The 26,364-nt window shown below is 57.9% G+C and overlaps 1 protein-coding gene and 1 long non-coding RNA gene across 6 annotated transcripts in view; one reads left to right on the top strand and one right to left on the bottom strand.

Moving 5' to 3' along the window:
- The window catches only part of RASGRF1 (Ras protein specific guanine nucleotide releasing factor 1), an 88,375-nt gene extending 77,343 nt beyond the window's left edge, over window positions 1-11,032 (bottom strand). For 2 of the 5 annotated variants that reach the window (XM_082734329.1, XM_082734328.1), the window contains exon 1: window positions 10,335-11,030. In XM_082734329.1, coding sequence (XP_082590455.1) covers window positions 10,335-10,610 — 276 coding nt within the window. In that variant the 5' untranslated portion in view covers window positions 10,611-11,030. Of the gene's footprint in view, window positions 1-10,334 lie in introns of all 5 variants that reach the window. The other 3 variants (XM_082734330.1, XM_082734327.1, XM_082734326.1) reach the window with 3 other exon arrangements.
- Window positions 11,033-17,818: 6,786 nt separating this feature from the next.
- LOC309868193 lies at window positions 17,819-21,951 on the top strand. The gene is made up of 3 exons (XR_014313570.1): window positions 17,819-18,558; window positions 19,511-20,110; window positions 20,489-21,951. It is a non-coding gene; the product is annotated as an uncharacterized lncRNA (long non-coding RNA).
- The last annotated feature ends 4,413 nt before the right edge of the window (window positions 21,952-26,364 follow it).

The following is a 26,364-nucleotide window of genomic DNA, read 5'->3' as shown; positions in this document are numbered from 1 at the left end:
AAACCGTTAACTAGACTCAGTAAGAAAAAAGAGAGAGGCTCAAATCAAGAAAACTAGGAATGAGAGAGAAGTCACAACTGGTACCGAAGAAGTACAAGCGATCACGAGAGACCACGGCGTGCAATTATACGCCGGCGAATAGGATGACTTAGAAACGCCGGATAAATGCCGAGAAACACGCAGTCTTCCAAGACCGAGTCATGAAGAGATAGAAAATCTGAACGGGCCAGTCACAGTAAGGATATTGATTCAGTAATCAAACCTCCCGACACAAAATGTCCAGGGCAAGCTCGCTTCCCTGGTGGGTGCTCCGGGACACAGAGAGATTTCAGACCGGTCCATCTCAAACTCTGAGCAAAACACTGAAGAGGGGTGAATCCAAACTCAGTTTCCCAGGCCAGCATTACCCTGATACCAAAAACATACCTCGGCATGTTGCGGCCGCCCGAAAATCGCACGGAAACGACGCGGCCCACACGGGGGCGCCCCCACAGTGGAGCGTTCCAGGAGCAGAGTTGAAGGATGGATGGCGGCCCGGTGTGGGCCTCTGTCTTTTGGGACGATGGGGCGCCCAAGGATGGGGATGACCTTATTTTGGGCACATAGGTTTAACTCATTCCGAGGGTTGTCCGAAGTGCCGGGAGGCGCCGTTGGTGCCTGCGTGGTTGGGAGATGCGTGGCGGCAAGTCTCCCGGTTCCCGATATGGAGGCCACGAGGAACAGGACCCCGGAAGCAGAAGGCTGGGGATGTGAGCGAGCGTTCGAGCCCGGGCTTCGTGATGTGCCCGGACCCATGGTATAGTGCCAGGAACCGGACCCCGCAGGCCGAGGATCCCCAAGCTTTGTCCTCACCACACTCCATCTCACAGAGTGCCTCTTGGCAGGGTGCGGGAGCGGGCACTCACAATGCCCAGCCATTCCCCGGGGGGACGGCCCTGCAGAAGTGGGGCGCCCGAGGTTACTACACAGGGCGTTTTCCGGCCAATTCTCACGAGCGTTCTGCCCAAACCGTGATCGGTTTGCGCTGAATGCTCGTGAGAATTGGACGGCATTGGGCAGCCCTGCAGACCGCCCTGCTCTCCAAGGCCCAGGGCCTTTTCTTGCCCAGAAGAGAGAAAATTTCAGGCCAATGTTCCCATGAACCTACATACAAAAATCCTCGACAAAATATTAGCAAACTAAGTCAAGAACGCGTTGAAAGGATCATATACCGTGACCGAGTGGGATCTGTTCCAGGCATGCAAGGATGGTTCGACATCCACAGACCCATCAATGTCATACGTCATGTCAACAGAATGAGGATATAGATCAGATGACCATCTCCACAGACGCAGAAAAGCCCTCGACAAAATTCAACATCCATTTATGATAAAACTCTTAAGAAAGGAGGGCTCCAGGGACCATACCTCCAGCTAATAAAGGCCATATACGAAAAACCCACAGCCAGCATCAGACGGAATAGTGACTCTGGGTCCCACCAGAGCTCAAGATGGTCCCAAAGCCTCAGACAGTGTCAGACAGACCCCAGGTCACCTCGGAAGCTGAGTCACCCCTGGGCCTCCCCAGAATGACCAGGTTGTGCAGGGGCAAGTGACGGCCCTGGCACGGCTGCAGACGGGACAGTGGATGTCCTGGGGTCACATGATGACATTTGGACCACATCTCGGGTGCGCCCGGAAAGATGCCCAACCATGGAGGATGCCCTCGAGGCTTCTCAGAGTCCGCAGGACCAGAACAACACGCAGGACTGCGGGACAGGGCCTGAGTCACACTTGCCACGACTACATGACCAGGGCCTCCACGTGGTTGTGCAGGATGGCTCCCTGGGCGGAAGAGCAGCTCGATTCCGAAATTCACCATGGGGACCCCTGGGAACTCTCTGGGACAACACAGAGCCACACCCGTGGCCCCCCAGCGTCCTGGGCGGGATCAGGACTCACATCCTACAGGATATGTCAGGGATGCAGGATGAACTCAGAAACAGATCTGGGGCTGCCTCTGGGAGTCCGTTTCTGTCTGAATCCCAAGAGGCCCCCTGAGCTGCTGGAATGACCCTGGATGGCAGCGGCAGCTGCAGAATCCACCGGTGGACCACACCTGACTTTGGTACGGGAGCAAGGCTCGTGCATCGACCCCGAGGTGCGACGGACACCCGGCACAGAGCAGTGCCTACCCCCGCGTGAGGTCGGGCCGTGTGCCTTGACTTGAGGGCCTCTCAGGAGTCCCGGGACGGGTCCGGGAGCACACACGGGGCGGCCAGGCCAGACCGCTCCCACAGAGCACTGGTCACTGTGTCCCTGTCCCCGTGGGTCTCACCGACGGCTGGACCCCGCGTTCTCATGGGCTCGGTCTGGGTGCACCCATGCATCTCCTGGGGACTCGGAGGGGCAGCCAAGCCCGAGAACGGCTCATGTCGACCTTCACCTGCCCCCAGCAGGTTACGGGGGACGGACCCAGAAAGGAGACCTGTGAGCACCGGCCTCCCAAGCAGGACCACGCCCTGCCCCTGGGGTGGTGCCAGGACCAGGAGCACACAGCTGGTATCGGTCATGGAAAGTGATGTTCTTCCCGCTTCACTCTCTGCCCGAGTGACTTCTGCATGACTCCGGCCTGTGTCCCCACGGAGCTGGACACTGGCCCCCTTACGGCTCAGTGACAAACACAGGGCCTCCAGGAAGGCTGGGCGCCCCTCCTAGCCGGAGCTTAGCTCACCTCCTGCGTGCTCCCCCTGCGCTCCTAGGCATGAGGCCACGTGTTCCCACGGCCCCGCCCCTTCCCGGGCAAAGCCATGACGGGCTTGCTCTCTGGTGACCTTCTGCGCTCTTTCCCAGGAGCTCGGCAGGCTCAGTCCCGGCTGCGGTGCTCGCGTCCCTCCTCAGACCCCTGAGAGCAGAACGCGGGGGCTGAGGAATGGGGCGAGGCATGGATTTCGGGCACCAGGATTTTTAAGAGCCCCCAGCGGGTTCTGATGCTCCAGCGGTGCCCGCGGCAGAAGTACTTCTCCCAGAGAGCGGCCCCAGCAGCGGTGGGCATGTGCCCCGGGTCACGCCCCAGGTCCCCAGGTGTTTGGAGCGGTGACACGGACAGGCGCGAGCCATGGGCTGGGTGTGGCGGAGGCTAAGACCAAGAAAGAAGACCGAGAAGGACGCAGACGTGGCTCCGAGAGAGGCGGGGCCGGGGGACCGTCGGACTAGGAGGGCGGGCAGAGAGCGGGTTCCTGGTCCTGGCCGCGGAGGCCGGGCACACGGGTTCGGCACGTGTTCCCTTCATTCCTGCTGCAGGTGTCCCGAGGCGGTCCTCCCCGTGGCTAAGCTGCTCTGAGCGAGCTCCTTCCTTTCGACCCAGGGATCTCCAACTGAGAAATGCCCCCGGGGCTTGGCACTGTGCCTTGGCCCGGGCACAGGGCAGCCTCCGCTTGCTGGACGGGTGACTGGACACGTCTGTCGCCGCGTCACAGGGCCTGGCTTATTCACTGGCGGTAGCAAAACCACGAACAGGTGACACTTTGCTTCTCAGGCTCAGGCCGTGGAGCTGGGGGGCGGAGCCTGGCTTCCCACCATCCTGTCCCGGACTCTTCAGGGAGACCTGGAGGCTCTGAGCCTTCCTGCGATGCAGGAACCTTCCCGGGGCTTTTTCTGCCACAGAGTCCTTCTGTTTTCAGCTTCTGGAAGATCGACCCACATTCCACAAAACCTGTGTTCTGGGGAGTTCACCTGGCGCCCCTCGGTCTGGAGACCGCTGACCTCGGTTCACACGGGTCACTTATTACCTGGCCTCGGGGTCTTCGAGACGTCTCCCCTGAGCGTCTGCTCTCTCCTTCACAAAGTGGGAGGGTAGCGTCCGCCGCACAGATTGTTTGAAACAGATAACATGACGGCTCATGGCTCATGGCTCTGTCTTGGGTAAGTTACTCCAGCCCGTGGGTCCACGGCCACAGAGGTCCCGCGTGGCTGCTCCTGAGGGAACCTCTTCCGACCCGGCCTCACCGCTCGAGAGGCTCGCTGAATGCGGAGCGAGCTCCAGGCCAGCCCCAGGTGCCCTTTGGCTTCCGTCACACACCCGCCTAGATGCTGCTCCGGGGGAAGGCCAGGCCCTGCAGCGGGGCCACAGGCTTCAGGGGCCCCTGCAACTCCCATACCCCGTCCTGCGTGTCCCCCTGGTGGAGCTTCCGTGATGCCCCCGCGGCCGGCGGGGCTGCGCTTGCTGGACTCCCTTGAACCCTGGACTTTCCTCGGCAGTGGCGCGGGCCGCCTGGGGCAGTCACTGTCTGTTCCCAGCCAGGCTGTCTCCTCGATGGACTTGTCCTCACTGCTCTGGGGGAAACCGGGTGGCCGACGGCTGGTCCTGACACTGGCCAGGGATGACAGAGTCACTGAGTGCGAGGAAACGGGAGGCCTGGCTTGGACCTGCCCCTTCCCGTGTGGGCACACGTGGCTCCCCACGGCCCCCGTGCAGGAGCCCTGCTGTATCCCCGTTGCTCTGTGCGTGTTCGAGCTGGGCGGGCAGGCGGGCTTCTAACACAGGTCTCACGGCACACAGCCATGCGGCTGCAGGACACAGAGGATGCAGGGAGATGGCGGGGCCCCCGGGCATCAGAGGGTCAGTGCTCGCCCGTGGCATCTGCACGCCAGCCACATGACGTGCCTTGTCCACTGGACTGTGGCCAGAGTGGGCCACTTCTGGGGGAGCCTCAGGGTCACCGGGGAGTTGTGCTCACCCCTCCCCTCAGCTGGGGTGACCGTGGAGGCCAGTGTCAGGACGAATCTGCATCAGCCTGGCTCTCCAGCGATCCCCACGCCCCCGCACAGCTAGTCGAACACGAACAAGAAACACGCTCGCTGTGTTAATGCTGGTCCTGGTTGTCGCTGCTGCTTAATCCAGCCTATCCTGACAAACGCATGGCAGGGGACCACCCCCTAAGTCCCGCTGAGGGGTGACGGCCACCTGCGCTGTAGCCACAGGGAGAGAGGACACCGGCGAGTGGGCCTGAGAGATTTGGGGGCTGGTGTGGCCGCCAGTGACTAGAGAGGCACGCTGGGGTCAAGACGTTTCCAAAGCCCGCAGAAACAGAAGTAGGAGTCACCACCCCATCCCAGTGTCCAGGGCCAGGGCCTGGTGTCGGCTAGCTCTGAACCCGCCAAGGGCCCCCGGGACCCGTGCCACAGCTCCGCCGAGCAGGAGTCCAGGCACAGACGGGAAAGCTGGGGTCAGAAGGGCCTCCCTTTGGATGCGGGGGAGGCTCTGTTACACTCTCACAGACGTGCCAGCTGAGGCTTGGGGAGCCTGACAACCTTCCCCACCTAAGAAGGGCCGGGGTCCAAAGCCTGTCCGCGTGGCCAGAAACCCTTGCTGCTAGAGGTGGGCAACTCACCCCTCGGCGAGTGGGCTTCGCATTGGAAGGGCTGTGAGCTCCTCCGTGGGAGGGGGTGGGCAGTGGAGGTGTCCAAGGGCACGACAGGTGCCCTCACAGAGGTCTCTGGGCGCAGGCAGCGGTCCAGCCCCCTTGGGTGCAGACGTCACCAGTGCTCCTGCACACACGCGGGGGGCTGAGTCCCGTTCCTGGCCACGTGCACACAGGCGCTCGCCCCTGGATCTTGGGGAAACCGGACTGTACAGATACAGTATGCTAAAATACAGAAGCCTGTATTTTAGGTCTTCCCTTTATGTTCATGGGATCGGACTTGCCAGGCTCCGACCCAAGCAGAAACCAGAGCTCCTTCACACAAGTCGCTGGAGCTGTAGTGACAGACTTTGAGGTGCTGTGATGCTCTGTTTTCTTGGCGGGGGACGGCACACGCAAACTGCCCAGTGGTCGGTGGAGGACGGCTCAGGTTCTGCAGTCACCTGCCCGCCGGTCCCCACACGCTCCGGAGCTTCGAGCAAGTTACCTGACAGCGCTGAGCCTCAGTGTTGCGGTCTCGAAAATGGGTGAGCAGGGACAAGCTCCCAGGGCTGCTGGGGGGACTGAAGAGAGAGCTCACGCAGAGCAGGCACTCTGGTGCCCGGCCCATAGCAGGTGCTTGGCACACAGTAGGTGCTCGGTAAACCGCATTTTTTGTTCCTCCGTATTTATGGGTCTAGGGACGTGGAAGTCCCTCCTGCCCAGCCAGATGGCGGGTCCTGTGGTGATACCTAAGTCTGTGCCGTAAAGACCCGGTTCCTTCACCCCGTCGGGGCTCCGACCCCTCTCATCGACGGTCAGCTACAACTGCCCCATATCTCCACCTCAGCTGGTGCCCCTCACTGCTCTCCTGCTCCTGGAAATTTATGGTCATCACAGACTGTGACCACAGTGTGGAGGAAAAAAAGCCTGAGGTCCATGGGCGGGAGGCCAAGGCTGGGACCTCGGGGGTGGGGAGGACAAGGTCACTGACATGCATGGGGTGGGAGGTCCTTCCAGGGAGAGGGAGCAGGTGCTAAGGCCCTGGGGTAGGGAAAAAGAGGCCTGTGTAGGGCGAGGAAGAGCAGGATGGGAAAGTGGGTCAGGACTCACGGAAGGGCAGAACATGGCTCCTGGGGGTCCCCCAGGACAGATCCCCTCTTTCCTTGAAGGCAGTGGGAGCCATGGTCACTCTGAGACGCTTGCTGTGGTGATTGGATGTGTGCCCGCCCGAGGAAGGTCCTTTGAGTGGGGGCTGTACAGGGGGGCACGGGAGTGCAGGAGGTGGGACCCCGTGAAAGTGTTGGGCAAGCCCTGTGGGGAGCCCAGGCAGGGGCGGGGAGGGAGACTCCCCAGTGACTGGCCATAGCTGCAGGGGCACCCCTGGGGAGGGCTCCCCACCCAGCCCCTGGCAGCTCCCTGAGGACATCGCTCTGTTTCCCCCCGCAGCCACAGGACCTAGCAGAGCCCGGGTCCCCAGAGCCCGATGTTCACCGCACAGAAAAAGGCAGTGAGATCTCAGCGTGGCCTCGCGCCTGCGCGGTCCGGAACCGCCTTCCCAGCACCGTCACCGAGCAGACCGGCGGTGACCTGGTATTTCCTTGTCCCAATTAAGGTATAATTACTGCGTCTCTTCAACCTCCTTTCAGCTCTAGAAATGTTTGGGGGAGGGAACGGTTAATCCTGGGGGCCTCGCTGCTGCGGGGGCCACGTCGGGCAGGCAGAGCCTCTCCGGGAGGTACAAGTGCAGCAGTCCGGGTCCCCAGCTCCGGTCGGAGGGGTGCTGTTTTAGCAAAACCTTATCCCCCTCCGTTCAGGTTTGCCTTTCTCTGATTGGCTGAGGGGTGGAATGTGCTGGAGCAACGGGAGGGCGTGCTTTGTGATGAAGGCAGGGCGGCTGCGGACTGAGAGAGCCCAGGAAGGAAGGAGTCTCACGACAGCCACTGCCCGAGGCGGCCCCGAGAAGGTTTCGGCCACTGGGCACAGGAGCAGGCTGGGTCAGTCTGCCTGCGTGAAACGTGGGATCCCAGCTCGGGGCTCCAGGAAGGGGGCTGTGCCAGGTGCCGTCAGACTCACCAGAGGCCCACAGAGAGAGGGCATCAGGATGCCATGTGAACACGTGCCTGGGGCTCAGGGTCCTGGGCTGGCGCCCTGTCAACCCTCAGCACGCCAAGGGAGGAACGAACATCTTACAAGCACACTCTGCGCACCTACTGTGTGCTCGGTCCCTGACATGCTCCTGCTGCTGGACGGGGTTTCCTGGCCCTGGCCTTTCCACCGGGAAGCTGCCTGCTTAGACCTGGACAAAATGACGTCCGGCTCCAAGCAGGTCTTCACCAGATCCGGGCCTGTGCAGCTGACCTGCCAGCATCTTCAAGGCCTCCTAGCGAGGGCACATGGCCAGCACGTCTCCAGTTTAGGCTTCCTGTGGGCCCAGACGCAGGGCAGACCCAGGGACAGGATGGCTCTAACGTCTGGGCTGCCTGGCTGCCAGGGGGCACCCAACCCCATGAGACATATTGAGCAGCTGCGGGACAACAAGTTTTCCTCTAAGATACAGAAGGGACATGTTACAGATTCTTATAGATGTGCATGGGCCGAGGAAGCAGGACATACTTCACGTTAGCCAGACCCTGGCTCTGGACTCAAATGGAAGGAAGGTCTATGTCCGGGCACGAGACAGAGCAGATGTCTCTCATGAAATCGGCACGTGAGCCAGGCAGCATCCGGCCGGCCGCTGCTCCTTTCCGCCCTGCCCTGCTCTCCTCTGGGGCTCGCCGGAGTTCTGGGGAGTCGGCAGGGAGAACGTGTGCACACCACCGGTGGGCTCTGCAGTCCTGTCCCTTCCAAAATCTGCTGCTGGTGCGGTTTGATACTCGGGCCAGGACTGATTTGAGATGAGCGTAGGATCCCCTTTTCAGGAATTCTTAGACTCCGGGTGAATTCCTGGTCTGAGGCTGCTCCTGACTTACTTTGCTCACAGGCAGCAAACTTCCCCTCTCTGGCCTTCTGTCTGTCTGTCTGCGCACTGGGGAGGATGGGCGGTAGGGTCTCCCCGAGCTTCCCTTCAGCTGAAACGCTCTCTGTGGGGCCTCTGTTCCCGGCTCTTCAGATCAGCCACAGCTTCCCGAGACCCAACTCGAGTGCGTCCTGGGCACACTTTCACGTACGTTATCTAACTGTGATCTGGAAATCTCGGGGGCGTTTTTATCCCCATTCTGTAGATGACAACACAGAGGCTCAGAAAAGTTGAGGGCGTTTACTAAGGTCCCAGAGAGAGACCAATGGTCGTGGGGCTGAGATGGAGTCTCAGGCCCGGCTCTGGCTTCTGAAGGGCTGAGAACAGGTGCCGTGAGCCCGCGGCAACCTGGCTTCCTGCCTCCCTCTCTCCCTGCCTTCCCTGGGCACTCAGCTCTGGGCTCGAGCTGGGGACTGAGGGTAGAGGGGCTCCAAGAGGGCTGGGGCTGGGGCCACCAGGAGGTGCAGGTGGACTTGGGTTGGCAAAGGTCGGCGAGGTTCTGGAAGGCTGGCGAGGGTGGTTTGGCAGGGGCTGAAAGCAGAACTCTGGCCTGGTTGGGGTCTGGCTCTCTCGGGTCAGTCCTTCTCCCGATTGAGCCGAAGGACCTGCCTGCTCTTTGCTCGGCTTTGCCGGCAAGGAGCCTCTCCCTGCCCTGTGTCCTGGCATCCCCAGAGATCCACCCCCAAATATGCCAGTCCCCAGAAATCATCCCTCAGCACCCACCAGACAAGAGCAGGAAAGGCAAAGGTGGACTGCAGAGGCTGGGCTCAGGCCGGTCTTGACAACAAGGTAGCCAACTTCAAGCGGGGCTTCCAGTCTGGCCAGTTCCAACCCCGCCAGTCTGCATGCAGCAGGGGCTTTGAGATCTCAGCTGTCTTTTGGAAATCCGAAGGGGCCGCCTGGTATGACACTGGACAGTACCATCTCTGTGGGTCTCAGCGTCCTTCTTCAGACAATAACCAGCTAGTTGCAGCTCGCCCCCTCCACCACCACCATGGATCTCAGGTCCCTTCCAGCCATGACATTTTAGGACCTACTATCTTTGACTTTCCTTTCCTGGAGGCAAGGGGACTGACCAGATGCCTTAGGGGAGCGCATCGAGCTTAAACATCGCTCTCCCTCTCCGTCGCTCCTCCTTCCCTCCACGCCAGAGGCACCCCCCCCAACCCCGCCTGCGCCCCCGGGGCAGATCCAGGCCCGCCCCTGAGCCCTGCAGCTCCAGAAACGCGAGGGCAGCGCGTTGGCCGCGACTGCGGCGGCGGCGGCGGCGCAGGGGGAGGGGGAGGAGAGCAGCGCCCGTCTGTCCCGCGGCCTCCGCAGCAGCCCCGGGCCCTGGCCTCCGCGCGCCAGAGGGGTCCTTGGAACGCTTCGGTCTGGTGCTGGGGATGGGGGCCCGCCGGGGGCCCGCCGCTGCTCCACCGCACCCCGCCGGCCCCTGCGGCCCTAGCGCAGCCTCTCCTCGCTCCCCGCCGCCGCGGGGCAGGGGGCCCCGCGCTCCGACGCCTCCGTCTCGCCCTGCCCCGGCCGGGCGCAGACGATCAGGGCTGTCTGAGGCCGAGAGGGTCGCGGGGTGGGAGGCACCATGCTTGGCCGGATGTGGGTCCACATTCCCAGCCCATGACTGGTCTCCCAGAGCCCCTTTTCTTCCCGCACCGGGTCGCTCTCGGCACCTCCGCGTCTCGGCCCCTGCGTCCCTGCCTCCCACGGAGCTCGCCCGGTGAAGGGCAGCCGCAGCCGGCGCCTACTTCCTGCCCGCAGTCCCTGCCCCCTCTGCCCATGGCGGGGTCACCCGCCCGCTTGAGCCCAGCCTCCTCTCGCGCCGAGGGAGCCCAGAGTGGAGGGACCAAAGTTCGGGCAGCATCTGCCGGCGGAGGGCTCGGGGTGCCTGGGGCCGCGGCCGGGGAGCTGGGAGGTCAGACGCGGCGCTGGCCTCACCTGTTTCTCCAGCGGCTCCTTGCCGGAGAGCGCAGGCTTGGGGGAGGGCGCGCGGTCGCAGACGCAGCCCTCCAGCAGGTAGAGCCCAGAGGGCCGCGAGCTCGAGTCGCTCTCGAAGTAGAAGAGCAGGTTCTGCAGCAGCGCGAACCACTTGGTTTGCCATTTTGTGTTGTCCGAACTCCGCTTGCTCAGGTAGCCTTTGCGCGTGCCGTCCTTGCGCGCCAGCAGTCCCAGGGACGCGACGTGGCCATCGTTCAGCCGGATCCCCTTCTGCATGGTGCTCGGAGGCCAGCTAGACCCCACGCGCTTACATCTTCTCCGCGCGGCACCCGGCAGCCCCCCTTCCGTGCGCGCGGCGCGCTGCCTCTCTCTGGCGCTCGCTCGCTCGCTCGCTCCTGGTCGCTCTCCCCTCCCCCCAAATATCTACACTCCGGGATCTGGCGCGGAGCCGGGGCTTCTGGAAGCGAGATGTACCATTCCCCGCCGGAACCTCTTCTCCGCTCCTCAGCGCCCCGGGGCTCAGGAGATACCGGCCGACCCTCCCCCGGCGCGGGGCAAACTGAGGGACTGGCGAGCTGCGCGCGGGCGAGGGGCAGGCGGAGTCATGTGACGCCGATCCCTCGAAGAGCCGGTTTCAGCAGCGCGGACAGAGACACGCACGCAGCCCGCCGCCGCGCAGAGCCGCGCGCAGGCTGCACCTTGGCGCCCCCTCCCCCGCCCCGGACGCACACACGCGCACACGCACACACACGAGACCTGCCCCTCTACCCCGGTGTCCAATGTTCCCCTTCGGGTGTTAAAAACTAAATCAGATCAATGTTCGTTTAACCCCGGGGCACCCCGGAGGCTTGCCACCCTGGGACTCTGCGTCTTTGCGCCCCACCGCGGCGCACTGTAGACCGGGGGTGAAGTCCCGGTTGGCGTTTGCTCTCCCAAAGGCGGCCTCCCGGTACTTTATTTTTCTAATCCGAGCAGGGCGGTTGGCGAAATGGATCCGGAACAGCTTTCGGTCCTATTCTTTGCGTAATCGCCGGGTCACATTCATTTCAGCGTCCAGCCGCACTCCCCGCGGCTTCCCCAGCGACCCGAGGACGCCCCGGGGGTGAGATGGGGGAGGGGTTAGGTGAGCGCTTATTTTATTTCATTCTATTTTATTTCGAGTGTTGCCATAATTGCGCGCGCCACCCCCTGCACCCTGCGGTCTGGCTGGCGAGCCGCTGCCGGGAGTTTTCTGCAAATACCCCCGAAGCCTAAAGGCGGGCTTCAAACGCAGGCGCCAGGGACCGCGGGAGCCTTCAAATAGCTGCTCTGGCGCAATGATACCTTAATGATAGATTTTCCGTTCTTATTTTTAGCTCCCATTCGCCTACACAGTTGCGCGGCATTTATCCGAGAACGTCACAGCGCCCGCATGCTGCACCGGGAGGGCGCGCGGGCCTCCGCGCGAGCCTGGGCGCCGGAGCGGGGAGCGCGCACCGCCGGCTGCCGCAGAGGGCAGCGGCCTCGCTGGGACCCCGCGTGGCGCCCAGCCTGGCCCAGCCTGTGCGCAGCGGCGAAGGGCGGCCGCGCGGCCCGGGAGAGGAAGGAAGCAACGACACCATGTTTCAGCGGCGAAGCCGCAGGCTCCCTCCCCCGGCGCGCGCGCGCACACACTCACACACACACACGCTCACACGCGCGCGCGCGCACACACACTCACACACACACCCTGGTGTGGCGCAAGGGAAGGGAATCACGTAGTCCTGGGTAGGCCCGCGGAATCCACGAGGAGAAGACACCCTGCGGTGGGGGAGGGCTCGCAGCGGCCCCTGTCCGGGCGCAGTGGCGTGGGCCTGTGTCCCTCCCCGGGGAGCGCGCTGGAGAGAAACGGTGTTAACCTTAGCCTGTCCTCTCGGTGCCCAGGCTCCGGGCGGGGTGGGGGGGGCACCTCAGTGCAAAGAACCAGCGAGGCTGATTGTTCTTCGGGTATAATGAAAACAAAGTGGCGAGATGGCTAAGCCTCTACATTCGGCCGGGGTTGTCCCCAGGGGGACCCTACACTGCGACCACCTTTCCTTCTCTTTGGCCCTCCTTATGGAAGCAGTTTCCAGGAGTGAGGTTCTTCGTGGGACGGATACAGAGGCAGAGAACGCTCTGGGGCAGGGGCTCTCTTGTCTAGACCCCTGCCTGAGGCTAGCTAGCCCCACCCCCGCAGCTCCACTGTGCAGGTGGCGGAAGAGGAGGCGCGCAGGGGTTGGGGCTTCCCCAGAAGTGGCAGAGGTGGGTTTTGAGCTGGGTGGTGTGTCCCCAGGGTATGTGTACAGCTGAGTGGGTGGTCCTTGGGTTTTTGGGGGGTGGAGCAGTGGCAGGACCTCTCCAATGTGCAGGAGCCCAGGCTGGGCGGGTGGCAGCTGCTATGACAGAGAAACCAATGATGGTACCTGCCTTTTGAACCTGGACTGCATCTGGGAATCATCCAGGGACGTTTGACAAGCACCCACAGCAGTGCTGGAGTGGGATGTCCATTTTCATGTGCAGCAAAGTTGGGGAATGCGGAGCGTGCCACAGAACCCGTGACTCTGTCCATACCCGCGTATCACCTGGGGTCTTGTTGGTCGGGAGCAGATTCTCCTTGCCAGCGGGGTCTGAGGGCACTTTGGCATAAATGCCTGTGATGTGGCCTTGCACCTCTGCGGACCGGCTTTGTGGGATTTAGAGCGCTGGGGAGGTGGGAAGAGATGGGATGTGTTCATTCCTTCATTCGTTCACACGCAGCTGTCCCCCTGGGGTTCATTGGGCCTCTCGTCTGTGCGGGGCCTTGGGCTGGGCCCCCGGGGCCCCCGTGAGGAACAGAACACAGTCTCTGCTGTGTGGAACGCAGGCCAGCACAAGGTGCCTTTCCTGCCGGAGGAAGACCGTCTTCCCCTGAGTTTGGGGAGCAGGTGTCTGTAAATAAGGAGACAAGGAGGAGAATTAAGGAGTATTTTGGTGGGTTTGATCACCTTAGAAGTAGCAAGTCCTGGTGGGGACACGGCATGTGTGCGGGGGCTGCTCAGCCGTGCACTGTGGATACGGGAAGCCCGTGTGTGCTGGGGGGCGGCAGGTGTTACAGGGAATTTGCTCTTTGGACACTATACTAAAAATATATATACCCTTCTCACCACCTAAAAAAATGAAGAATTAAGAGTGTGGAGTCAGAAGCGTTTTTGGAAACGGAGGTTTCTGGGCCAGCTCCGTCAGCCGCCGCCCACCCTGCCTCCTCAGGCAGACGCTAGGGCTTTGCACCGTGACCTCCCAGCCAGTGGAAACAGCCCTATTATTCTGAGGGTGAGTGTAATGAGGCTCTTTGTAAAAAGTAACATAATCTAGACAATAAAAGCGTAGCTCCTCTCTCTCTCCCCCTCTATTTTTGCTGTCTAATCTAGTTCAATGCTAACCCTAGTTCAACGCTCATCTGTTTACCCAATGGGCTTCTTGTGGCGCAGGCTATTTGAAATCTCCCCCAGCTCCCTTCACTTAGCGGTGTGTGGGGCCGTGTCTTTGTATGACCACGAATTTGAGGAGTCACTCTCTCATGGTTGGGCATTTAGGCTGTTTCCCCAGTGACGGTTTTCGGGAATAACACTGTGCTTAACGTCTTCATGTACGCACTTTGCTCCCTCGGGCCGGATTCCTGAAAGGGGCGTTTCTAGGTTAAGGAGTGTGCGCGGGAAACATGGGTACGGGGGATACTGGATTTCCAGAGAGGTGTTTTACTCTGCGTGGCTGTCGCGGGGGCACGAGCTGCCCCACTTCAGCCACCTGTCCCTCTTGGAGCTCCACAGTCTCTGCCTCTTGAGAATTCCCCCTTTGGAAAGGGCAAAATGACATCCCCTTCTTGTATTAAGTTGTACTTCTTTGATTGCTTGAGAGGTTAGACACTTTTTAAATGTTTATGATCATTTGCATTCCTTCTCTCGTGAGTTTCTTGTTAACGCCTCTCTTCAGACGTGTTAGTATTTTTCTTGTAGAATTGTCACCGTGCTCCATACACGAGGGATACTTGCGATCGCCACCGTGCACGTGGCAGATAATCTCCACAGTCTGTTGCTTGCTTTCAATCATGGTTCAGATTGTAGATAAATCTTTTTCCTTATGGCTTCTGACTTTGAACTCTCCTTGCACCTTCCCACCAACCAACCGTGTCCCAGCTCCTTCAAGAAAATTTCTTGGTTTGGGGGTGCCTGGGTGGTTCAGTGGGTTGAGCCTCTGCCTTCGGCTCAGGTCATGATCCCAGGGTCCTGGGATCGAGCCCCGCGTCGGGCTCTCTGCTCCGCGGGGAGCCTGCTTCCTCCTCTCTCTCACTCTCTGCCTGCCTCTCTGCCTACTTGTAATCTCTGACTGTCAAGTAAATAAATAAAATCTTAAAAAAAGAGAGAAAATGTCTTGGTTTTTATATTTCACTATTCCACACATAATTTTACTTTAGAGTTTATTTATTTATTTATTTTAAACGATTTTATTCATGACCCGAGCGAAGGCAGAGGCTTTAACCCACTGAGCCACCCAGGCGCCCTGGAGTTTATTTTTGAGAGTGAGGCTGGGATCTGGTTCCTTATTAATTTTTCCTAATTTCCCAAATGTCTGGTAAGTTGTCCCCAAAGCACTCATTTGCATAATCCAAATTCCACCACTGATGTGAAGTTGTACGCTCACTGTGTACTTAACTATATTTGGGACAATTTCAGAGGCTATTTTTTTGTCCTGTTGTTTTGTCTGTCTTATACCAGTGACACCTGGTTTTATTTCTTACTGCTTTACTAACCACTTTGAGTCCTGGTAGAACAGGACCATTCCTGTGGCTTTACATTTGTAAATGTTCCTAAATAACGCTTGCATTCATTTTTCAAGATTAATTCATTACATGTCAATTATATCTGACTGAAAGAGGCTAATTCATTACTAATTTTATCTAGTTCCAGAAAAGTCTCATTGAGATTTTTACTGGAATGACATTGAAAATATTTATTAATTTAGGAATAATTAATACCTTATGATATTTTGCCTTCTTATTCAAGAAAAGAGTGCATCACTCCAAATTTTGTCCTTTAAATTTTTCTGACAGAATTATATACATTTCTTTACATTTCTCTTATACATTTCCTGTTTAGTTTATTTCTGGGTATTACATTTTGTTGTTTCCAATAAAAATATGATCATTTTCTATTTTTAAAAGGCTGGACATGATTAGTATATAAGAAAACTATTACCACTCCTGTACGTATTTTGTAAGCCACTACTATCCGTAATTCTTCCTGCTTTTAAAATTTTAATTTATGTGCTGGGCTTGCCAGTTGGACAGTTGGAATACATTTCCCAGTAGATAACTCCCCTCCCATCTAACCCTGTTTTTTTTTTTTTTACATTATCGTTGTTTTATTTTGTTTGTTTATCTCTTCTGGAGTCAATCCTGGTGACTTATAATTTCCAAGATCATTTGTTTACATTTTCCAATTTGTTATATAGACTGAACACTGACTTACCAAGTTTTCTGATTTATCTCCATCTGTGGTTTTCCTTTCTTAGGTACTGATTTTCTCTTTTAAATGATCTGTCTTTCTTTGCAAGGGTTTTAATTTCATGATTCTTGTTGTGAAAGCTTTAAATTTATTTGTTAACTCTATTTTTGTAGTTGGTTAACGCACACACCTGTGTCTTTACTAAACTCTTTCTCCCGCTTTTTTTCGATCTGTTTGTTGTTTCCTTCAACTTCTTGAATGCTTAATTTATTCATTTTTACTACTTCTGGTTAGTATTTAAGACTATGCCCTTTCCTTTAAGTGCAGATGTTTTCCAGATTCAATGGCATTGCTATATAGTTACATATATAGAATATATTTTTTCTACATATTATACATAATATATATACTGTATAAAATACATAAGTTTTAAATATGTTAAATATGACATATAATTATACATGGTTTGTACTCTTCCTACATTTGAGATGCATTGCGGTTTTTCTCGTGTCCTGTATGTGGTCAGTCTTGTCACTAGCACGGGTCCCAGGAAAGAGGGCGCACGCTCAGTCTGATGACTGTGTAGCAGGTCGGCTCACTCGATCGTATTCCGCAGGGACGAATCCCTAATTCCGGTCGTCTGTGTTCGGGGTTGCTGGCCGCCGTGCATGGAAGCTGCGACCTGCAGTCATGAGTACCAGGGCTGAGGAAGCCAGTATTTGCAGTGTTTCCGTGCGGTCTAGTCCCCTGGGCTAAACTAGCAGCAGCGAACATGAAGGGCCTCTGAGTGGCCAGAAGGGCCGCCGGTGGCCGGTGCTGCACCTCCCATCCCCATTCCAACACCGGCGTGTGCGTGAGCACCGCCCTGCACCTTCTAGTGCACTTGGGTATTGGGCTTCCTGGCCCATGGAGAATTGAGAGGGGAAAGGTTCACGGGTGAGTGAGCTAAGTATAGGGTTGACAGCGAGTGACCAGAAGCAGAGCACAGAGGACCACAGCCCAGCCACCTGTGTAGGAGTCTGAGCCGGCCATGTCCCAGACCCTCTCTGCCAGCTCCATGCCCTGGGGTGGGGGCTGGGGGCAGACGTCGCCGTCCCTGCTCCCAGCTCCATCAAGGGCTTCTGCCTGCGTTTGGCCCTAGAGACACCTTTCCCTGGAGGGAGAGCGAGTGAGGGGGCTGTCGCCTCTCCCCTGCCCGGCTGGGTCTCTAGGTCCCAGGGGCCGGACGCCCTCCCTTGCGCCTCAGGACTGCTGACTTCCGTACTCCCAGCCCAGGCACTTGGAAATCGTCCCTTTATGATACGTCTCTCTCAAAGGATCCAATTTGAATGTTCTCTCTGCTTCCTGGACCCTAACAGATGCAGAGCGGGTCGGAAACGGGAAGACGTCAGTCCAACCTCCTCATCTTGCCGCCGGGAAGTGCCACACTCAGAGTCCCCCAGGAGGGTCACGGCCAGCCAGAGGCAGAATTCAGGTCTCTGGGGTCTTGGCTCGCCTTTCTCGCCACTCCATTCTCTCTGGATCCAATTTTGTTACATTTGTACAGCTAGAATTGACTTATAAGCAGGCAAGAATATGAAAAATCAGTCAAAGATTTACCACCCCTTCCCTGGAATCAGGCCCAGCTAATCTGATCTTTTGAGTCATTTTAGGGGAGTAGGAGGGAGTAGGCATATGTGCTCTGCATCTCATTTTAACTCAATATTTTTCTTTTTTCCCCCATCCTTATATATTTTTTTACTTTTCGTAACAAAAAGTTACTACAGTGAACAGATCGGACAGGGGCGCGTGCAGACTTCTGAGACGCTCACAGTCAAAGTCTCTGGTGTTTACAGGAGAAGGCAGACCTTCGGCTGTTACCAGAGCTCCCCCTGCCCCCCGCCCGTGGCACGGTTACAGAGAGTTCCAGAACGTTCTGGGGGAGAGGGCTTCCTGAGTCGCTAGGTGAGGAACCGTTCCCAGGCCCGGTATCGATTCTCCGGGGGCGGGCTTCTCGTGGAGGCTGAAATGAGAGAGGCTTTGAAGAAAGTGGATTCAGAGGGATTTTAAGATGAATCTATTCTCATCAGGCTGATTTGCTCTTTTCAGTCAGAAAGGAAAATCAATGAAGGAGTTTTTTCTCATGATTGAGGTGCCTGCAGTGGGCAGCGGCTTAGTGAACAACTTCTCAGCGTGTGCGCGCCCTCCGGAGCTTACGCTGGGCCCGGCTCCTCGAGCACATTGGGAAGGAGCCCAGATGCGCTGCGCAAACCCCCGGGTCAGCTGAGGGTCTTGGCTGGTGTAGACCGACTCCGGAACAAGCGAACCCTGAAGACGGCGGCTCTGGTTCGGGAAGTGGCTTGGTTTGCGCTTGTCCAACAGCCCAGGGTGGCTCTCTGGCTTCAGGCTGTTCTTCTAGCAACTGGGTGCTGGTCACCAACAGCAAACACTCACTCCTCGTGGTTCCGGAGGCCGGAAGTCCAAGGTCATGGAGCCAGCATGCGGGCTATGGTGAAGGCCGGACGTTGAGCTGCTTCCCATTCAGCCAAACGCTGGCCCTGAGTGGTTCCCTGCTCGACTTCGCACGTGGCCCTGACCGTGCCTGCCTCCCCCCGTCCCGGGGCCATGGGCTGCTCCCGCTCCTCCAGGGACACCTAGGGCCATGATTCTCTCTGAGGCTCAGGGTGCCGCCTGGGCTTCATTCGCCTCCGGCCCCTCGGACAGGATGCTGGGGGGAAGCAGATGGCGCGTTCAGGGTAGCAGGAGAGGTCAGTGAGATACCATTTACACAGCGGGGTCGGGGTGCGGGGAAGCCACAAGGGGTGGGGCAAGGTCCTGGGCCCAGTAGCGGTGAGTGGGATGCTGTTTCCACACTGGCGGGAAGGGGCCGGGGCTGGAGCCAGAGACAGGGCCGGGTGGCAGGGGCTACAGCCTTCCGTACAGGGACACAGACAGCCTCCGAGATGGGGCAGAGTGAGAACGGGGCAATCAACACCCCATTTCTCCCTCCCTCGGGATCTGCGGCTTTACTTCCTATTGGGTGAACCCAGCCAGGAGGCCGAGGGCTGGGAGCCTGCCAGTGAGGTCCCTAAAGTCAGCTTTGGGGACGCAGAGGCAGGTGGGGAAAGGCGGCGGGAGAGGGTGTGGGGGAGCAGGGGCAGGTGGTCCAGCAGCCGCCGCACGTGCCGGCCCTCCAGTGAGAGCACGCCTGCACGGGGAGCTCAGACTCCGAGGTCGGGGGGAACAGGGAGCCCAGGGAAGGCCACCGTTTTGGAGTCCCACAGTGGTGATGCGTCCCTGGCCAGAGCTGAAGGGGCCAGGGCTCAGGGGTGAAGCCTCTGAGGGGCTCAAACGGGTCCTGGGCACCCTTTCCCTCCAACGCTGCCCTTGGTCCAGCCCGCGGGTCCTCAGCCTCTCTGGCCTTGCTCTGGTGCTGATGTGGTGGGGAGGCAGGCAGTCGGGTCTTCACTGGCCGCTCACGGGGGGTGGGGGCGGCCACCGGCAACTCTTGCCCTGTTTGCTCGTGGGGACGCAGGGCTCAGCATCCTGGACGCTGTGCCTGGGACACATGCAGAGCAGGTACATTCACTGCCGGCTTCAGCAGACTAAGAGGGCAGGGCTCCAGGTCTGGGCTTCATCCTCCTGCTGAGCAAAGGCCAACGGAGTGGACGAAGGGACGTCTCTTTGCCCCCTACCGCGCATCTCCTCCTCTGGTAACAGCAGCAGCAACACTTCCCCACGTCTGGGTCCACCTGGTTCGGAGGAAGAGTGACTTCACCCCCAGCTCCAGGCCTGACCAATCCGAAGGCTTCATCCCTCTGGCCTTTGTGAGTGGACGAGGGATAGTCATATGACCTGAGCCAGGTACCCGGAAGGCTGAGACCATGTGATGTGAGCCCCGGCGCAGCGGCAGCTGTCTTGCCACCATGAGTGAGACTGAAGCCCACGTGAGAAAAGCAGAGATGGTGGATGGAAGGGAAGAGACTGGGTTTGCATGGTGTTGTTTAACCACATGCATCCAGCTGGAGCCGAATCTGTTCTTCAGTTAAATTAGCCAGCAAACTCCCCCCTCCCTTTTTTTCCCTCTAGACCAGTTGGATTTTCTGGCACTCGCCTCCAGAAGAACCATCGTTAGCAGAGCTGAAAGCAAGTGCACAGAACGGCTCTGCCTTCTGGGTCTGCCGTGTGCGGCCCGATCTGGAGACAGCAAGTGCCGAAGTCTAGTCCCCTCTGGGAGCCCCTTCTCCTTGCTGAGCCCAGCGGAGTCTGGGAAGGGGGACAAACTCAGAATGGCTCACGTGTCCATGCACAGCCACTTCGGTATGTGCTCAGGGTCTGGTGCCGGGTGCCGGTGGCTGCCCGGCTGCGTCCCTGCCCCCAACCTGGTTGGTGTGGCATATGGTGGGAAAAATGCCCTCAGCTCCTGGGGAAGGATTTCAGAGCCCGGCAGTGGGACGCTCTGTCTAGCATCTGATGACAGACACGAGGCCCTGAGTGAGGGAACTGGGTGTGCAGGGAGCTGAGGGCAGAGCCCAGAGCCGGGCGGAAACAGACGGAGCTTGGGTCGCCAGCTGCCAGCTGCTCTCTGTTGAGGAAGAAGGTCGAATCTGCCAGGGGGTTCTAATTTGCTGGAGTGAGGGGACATTCGCTGGCGCCTGGGGCCTGAAGGTTCTTAACCACATACTCAGTCTGTCACAGGTCCAGACAGGAGGCAAGAAGCATTGGTTTCTGCTTCTTCCAACCCTCTGAATCCTCGTGACGTTTGTGGATAAGAGTTCTGGAGCACGGCCTTTTAACCGTAAGTGTGGACTTTCTGATTTAAAGGGAAGGACTGGACCCCACATTTCTGGGTGCTGATGTGTGAGAGCAGGAGGTGGGAAGCCTCGTGCTCCTCGCGCGGCCAACACTGTCGTCCCAGGTCTGTGGGCCCCTGGGGTCCGCCCCTGAACGCCGCTGGGTTCTTGTGAAGCCTCGAATGTGTCTTCCCGTCGCCACAGCTTTCCTTCAGCCCGAGGGTTTTTGCCCTGCCCTCCTCCTCCTCCTCCCTCCGTTCCCAGGGTCCCCTGAGTGGATCGGAGGAATCTGACATCTCAAAATCGAGCTTTCTAGGTTTCCTTCTGGGTCACCCTCCACCAGGCTGCCAAGAGGTGGCGGCCGACCGGCATTCCCGTGCGCACAGCTGTCCGGCGCTCGGGCCGCCCACGCTCACCGACAAGCAGGTGTTTTCCGGGAACTAAACTTCGTGTCTAGTTTGAGCCTGATTCTGATGGGAGGCAGACAGGACGCCCAGGGGGTTCGGCCTTTTCAGTTCGTGGAGACCCACTTCCCTTTTCTTCAGGGCCGTGCGTGAGTGCTGGGCGGTGGGGGACCCCGAGGGTGGGAGGTCATCGGCGGTGAGATGCTGTTGGCCGGGTTTACACCACGATCCCCGGTACCTGGGGTTTTCAGATCTTTCTCCCAGCAGCTCTGTACCACCGCGGGCAGGAGACGCTGGTCTGGCTTACCCCTCCCTGCTTTGCTTTGGCGGAGTGGGGAGCCCTGAGCTTCCTTGGATGGTTGCCCAGAGACCCTATGGAGTCAGCCCCGTGCTGCTGCCCTGGCCTCACGCTGGGCGGGGTGCAACTCCGGGAGGCAGGCCTCTTCCCAAAGCCCACCTGGAAGAGAGGCCTAGTGCTCCTGGGGTGGCAGCCTTTCCCTTAGACAGACCCAGGACTCCCGTTGTGTCATCTTTGAGGGCTCACGGGCCAGGAGTGGGGTGGGGGGGACGCATGTCCACTGTCTCAGGGACCCACTCCCTTCTTTTGACTCTCCTGTTTGCCTCTGGATTCTCCCGGTGGTCCAGCCCAGGGATTACATACCGGGAAAAAATATTCCCAAATGTACATGAGCTTCAATAACAGCTGCTCTCGCCATGTTCTTGAACTCAGGGGAAGCAGTCAGGCTTTCACCGTTGGAGTCTAGTGTTAGCCGTGGGTTTGTTGTTTACACGGATGTTCTTTATTCGGTTGAGGAAGCTCCTCTTGGTTCCTGGGTTAAGAGGGATTCGGTCATGCTGTGCCGAAGTGCCGAGAATGTCTTCAAATAGTTTTCCATATGGGCTGACAATAAAATGTGATTTTTCTCCGAGTCTGTCACTAGGGTGCATTATTAACACGGTAGGTTGCTAATACCGATGATGGGCTTTCACGTATTGATCTGACCTGTGTCCTTGGGGGCACCCCATTTCGTCCTGGTGTGTCATTCTCTTTATACACTTCTGGTCCCTAGCTGTTCATATTTTATTAACGATTTTCGCGTCTACATTCGCGAAGGAGACTGACCTGTCGTTTTCCTGTTCTGACTTGTAATTGTCTGATTTTGTTATCAGGATAATATTGGTCTCATATAGCGTCCTCTCTTATTTTCTGGAACAGATTGTGTAGCCCTGATGTTAATTCTTAGCAAATCAACATAGTGCTGGAAGTTCTGGAGAGCCCAGGAAGGCCAGAAAAGGAGGTGAAAGTCACACAGATCAGAAAGGGAGGCAGAAAACCACACCCGTTTGCAGACAACGTGGGGGTCTGCATAGAAATTCCCAAGGAACCTATAAAGAAAAAATAATCCTAGAAGCAAGAAGTAAGTTCGTGAAGATTCCAGGATCCAAGACGAACCTGTAAGAAGTAATTATAGTTCTATAAAATAGCATTAAATACGTGGAGAACAAAATTGAAAATATGGTACCATTTACACTGGCCAGAGGAGGGGGAGGGTAGAGCATATTCGTTTGGAGAACCAGGCAGAGGGTGGTGTAAGTCCCGGTCTGCATCCGAAGGCCCGAGGACCAGGAAGGAGCATCGGTGTCCGAGGCAGGAGGAGGTAGAGGGCCAGGCCTGGGCAGAGAACAAAGTCACCCTTCCTCCACCTTCGTGTCCCACTTAGACCCTCCGTGGGCCGGAGGTGCCCCACCCCCGCTGGTCAGCGTGATCACCTTCACTTGGGCCACTGACTCAAGTGCTCTTCTTTTCCAGAAACACCAGGGCAGATACACCCAGAAATAATGCTTTACCTGCTGTCTGGGTGTCCCCCAAAACAAACTCTAAGCCTATAAGCCTAGAAAGTTAGCTTTGGGTAACCGTCCGTTCATTACAAGTCTCGCAAGATCCGCAAAGGATTGTACACTTAGCACAGCAGAGGCCGCAGATGGGGATCTAGACTCTCAGAGCAGCGGCCGTGGGGTGGGGCGCGCGGCCTGGCATGGGCCGGTGTCGTGCAGTCCCTATCAGCATTCCAGCAAGGCTTTCTGCAGCGCAGACAAGGTCACCGTAAAATTCACACAGAAACGTGAGGGGCCCAGAATCCCCGAAACGATTTTACAAAGAAGAAGAAAGTGGGGAAGCCAGTCCCCCCCCCATTTTAAGACATTGTATGGGTGTGTGATGTTGGCGGAGGGAGAGCCACATAGACGAGCGGAACAGAAGAATCTAGAAATGGACCCAAACGAGTTCAGTCGACTGACTTCTGAGAAAAGTGCAGAAGCAACACAGCAGAAGCAGGTGACACTTTTGGCCGAGGTGCTGGGCCGTCGGTAGCCGTAGGCAAAAATGCTGATTTTGAGTTAAACCTCATGTCGTGTGCAAAAAGATGAACTCAAAAGAATGGATCATAGGTAGAAAAAAATCACCCTAGAAGGGTTAAACTTTCAGGAGAAAACAGGACACAGGTTTGACGTACAGTTCTCAGGTTTGGCAACCAAAAGACCATCTATTACAGAAAAATCAATACTTTGGACGGCATCAAAGTCACAGATGACTCTGTCAAGAGGAGAAAAGGACAAATCCCGAACGGGGTGGGGAAGAACTGCAGATCACGTGTCTGAGAAGGGACTCACGTCTACGACAGGAGACAAGGGACAGCACAAGTGGGAAGTGGACAAGGACTGTGAGGGGACATTGAGCTGAAGAGGGCATGTGGGGGGTGTGGATTCCCGCAGAGTTCCCCTCCTGCAGCATTAGCACGGCTCCCACAACAAACAGTGACAAGACCAAATGGAGTCTGGGACGGGGAAAGCCAGGCTCGCTCCTGCCTTGTGGGTGGGAACAGGGAGTGGTGCGGGTCCTGGGGAGGAGAGGGTGGCGGCTTCTTACAAGATTCTGCGTGTGCTCGCCACGCCACCCAGACGCACACTTCTGCACATTCATCCCGGAGAAATGAAAACCTTAGTCCACATAAACCTCTGCCCAGAAACGCTGACAGCCGCTTTCTTGCCATAGTCCAAACAGGAAACGACCGGAACGCCCCTCGGCGACTGTGACCCCGCCAGCGGTGCTCTGGTCCCGCCGTGGCGGTCTGTCCCGGTGAGAGCAACAGGCTGTTCATTCACCCGATGACCCGGACGGACGTCGCGGGCGCTCTGCTGGGATGAGAACAGTTCGGGGCTTAGTCGTGTCCCGGAAGGTCCCCATAGAGAGTGAGCAGAGCATCCTCACGGTGACAGAACGACGCGGTGGGAGACAGAGGGTGTGGCCGTGTTTGTGCGCGGCAGGGATGCCGTTTGGGGTGGAACTTCTACTTTCCGGATCCTGCGTTTTTCTTTCTTGTTTTACATTCGATACCCAAAGAAACGGTGTGAAGGAAATAAGAAATTTGAGGTTCAGGATGTCTGAAAGTGCCTTTAATCTGCCATTCCTCTGTTGATAATTTGGCTGGGAATAGACTTCTTGGTTGCAAATGATTTTCTTTTTTAAAAAAATTATATTTATTTATTTGAGAGAGCAAGCACAAGCGGGGTTGGAGAGAGGAAGGGCCCAGAGAGAGGGACAAGCAGATCTGCCCTGAGCAGGCAGCCTGACGTGGGACTTGATCCCAGGACCCCGGGATCATGACCTGAGCTGAAGGCAGACGCTCAATGACTGAACCGCCCAGGCGTCCCGGAAATTATTTTTGAAGAGTTCTTGGCAGTAAAGCCAAGAACACGGAGCGTGGCAGACAGAAGAGCCGCAGGAGAATGCACGGAAGGACCATATGGCCTTGGGCCTCTCTGACCCTCCGCATCCAAATCTGTGAAATGGGACAGCGGCCACCCTGGCGAGGTCCCGAGGACAGGGACAGCTCTCCTGCCTGAGAACTCTTTGCAGATCTGATGCCACGGAAACGTGTGCTGTGCTCGCTCTCCTTCCCGTGGTCCGCATCATGCTCCGTGGGGCGCATGTGAATGCTCGTGTCATTGTCTCTCGTGGACTGAGAAACCTGCAGGTAGGACCCCCCCGCCCCCACCCCGGAAATCAGGAGGCTCGCCCATTCTTTGCAGCGCTGTGAATTCACATCCCAGCAGGCTTGTGTAAGAACAACCAGGATTTTATTTTTGTAAACCAAATTAAAAATGGGTATGAGCTCCCAGTCACTGTGGCTGAGTCACTGCCTGGAGCAGCCCTGGTTAGGGTGAGAAGGACGGTTTGCACCGGCCAGAAACGTCAGCAGAAATTGTCTTCTTCTGTCCCATATGGTCACTCCCGCAGCCTTATGCCGCAGCCCAAGTGGTTGATGCCCGGCGTGGGGGGCGGCTTCTCTGCCTCCACGCCAAGCCAGGCTCGGAGACCATTTGCGGCAGGCTGGGTTTCGGTCCTGGTGCCCAGTGGAAGGTCCCGCTCCTCTCCGCCCCACGTGCTGCACAGAGGGGATGCACGCTTCTGTGTCCCTGCTGTGCTGTGTTGTACCGGCTTGTGAGAGCCGGCTGTTGGCACCCCGTTCCCAACTTCTACTTGGTGCCTGAAACCGTGCACGGTGCATCTTCCCAGCACAGAAACCGGTCCACCCAGCAAGTCAGGACCCGCCCCGCGGCTGAGAGCAGGCGGCTAGCTGTTCCCAGCGCCCCTCCTGCTGCCCCTGCTCCCTGTCTCTGGGGTGGAGTGGGGCGCTGAGCCTCTGCCCGGCCTCCCAGGCCCCCTTTCCATGCACAACAAGCTCTTTGGGTCCTGAGCCCAGACTTGAGAAAACCCGCGCCTGTCCTCATTGCCCTGGGGTAGCTCTGCCGCGGCTGGCTGGCTCTCCGGAGAGAGGAGGGAGGTCCCTCTCCTTCTGGGTTCTGCAACTTTCCCTTCCAGCCGTGTCTGCAGCTCCTGGGGATGTGCTGCCACAAGGGAGGTGCCCAGCGGAGTGAGCGGAAGTTGGCATGCCCACTCCGGTCCCCCGGGCACCCCCATGCCTGCCCCCACGCACACCCCCACGGGGCCTCGCTCCCCTGGCTGCCGCGCCGCCCCGACCTCCCGCCTCCGGGAGCTCTTTATGTAACCAGGCACTAAGTGTTCCGTCTGGGAGGCTGACTCCAAGGAATCACTCATTTTCAGATATTTATGCCTTAAACCGAAGACCAGATACTGCCGGTTCCTGCCTCCTGTCTCTTCATGGCATCATTAGGAGCTTTCAGGAGCAGCTTTCTGTAAGTGGATCTGCCAGCTTGTCACCGGTGAGGTCTGCGTTACCCGCAACACCTGAGGAAAAGCCCAGAATAACTCCAGCCAGCCAGCGGGGCGTGCGGGAGAGAGGAGCGCAGACGCGGATTTACGGGGACCGTGGGGATCTCGTCCACAAAGCCCAGC

Source organism: Mustela nivalis (genome assembly GCF_964662115.1).
Source record: "Mustela nivalis genome assembly, chromosome: 6".
Lineage (NCBI taxonomy): Eukaryota > Metazoa > Chordata > Mammalia > Carnivora > Mustelidae > Mustela > Mustela nivalis.
This window is presented reverse-complemented; position numbering and strand designations above follow the sequence as displayed.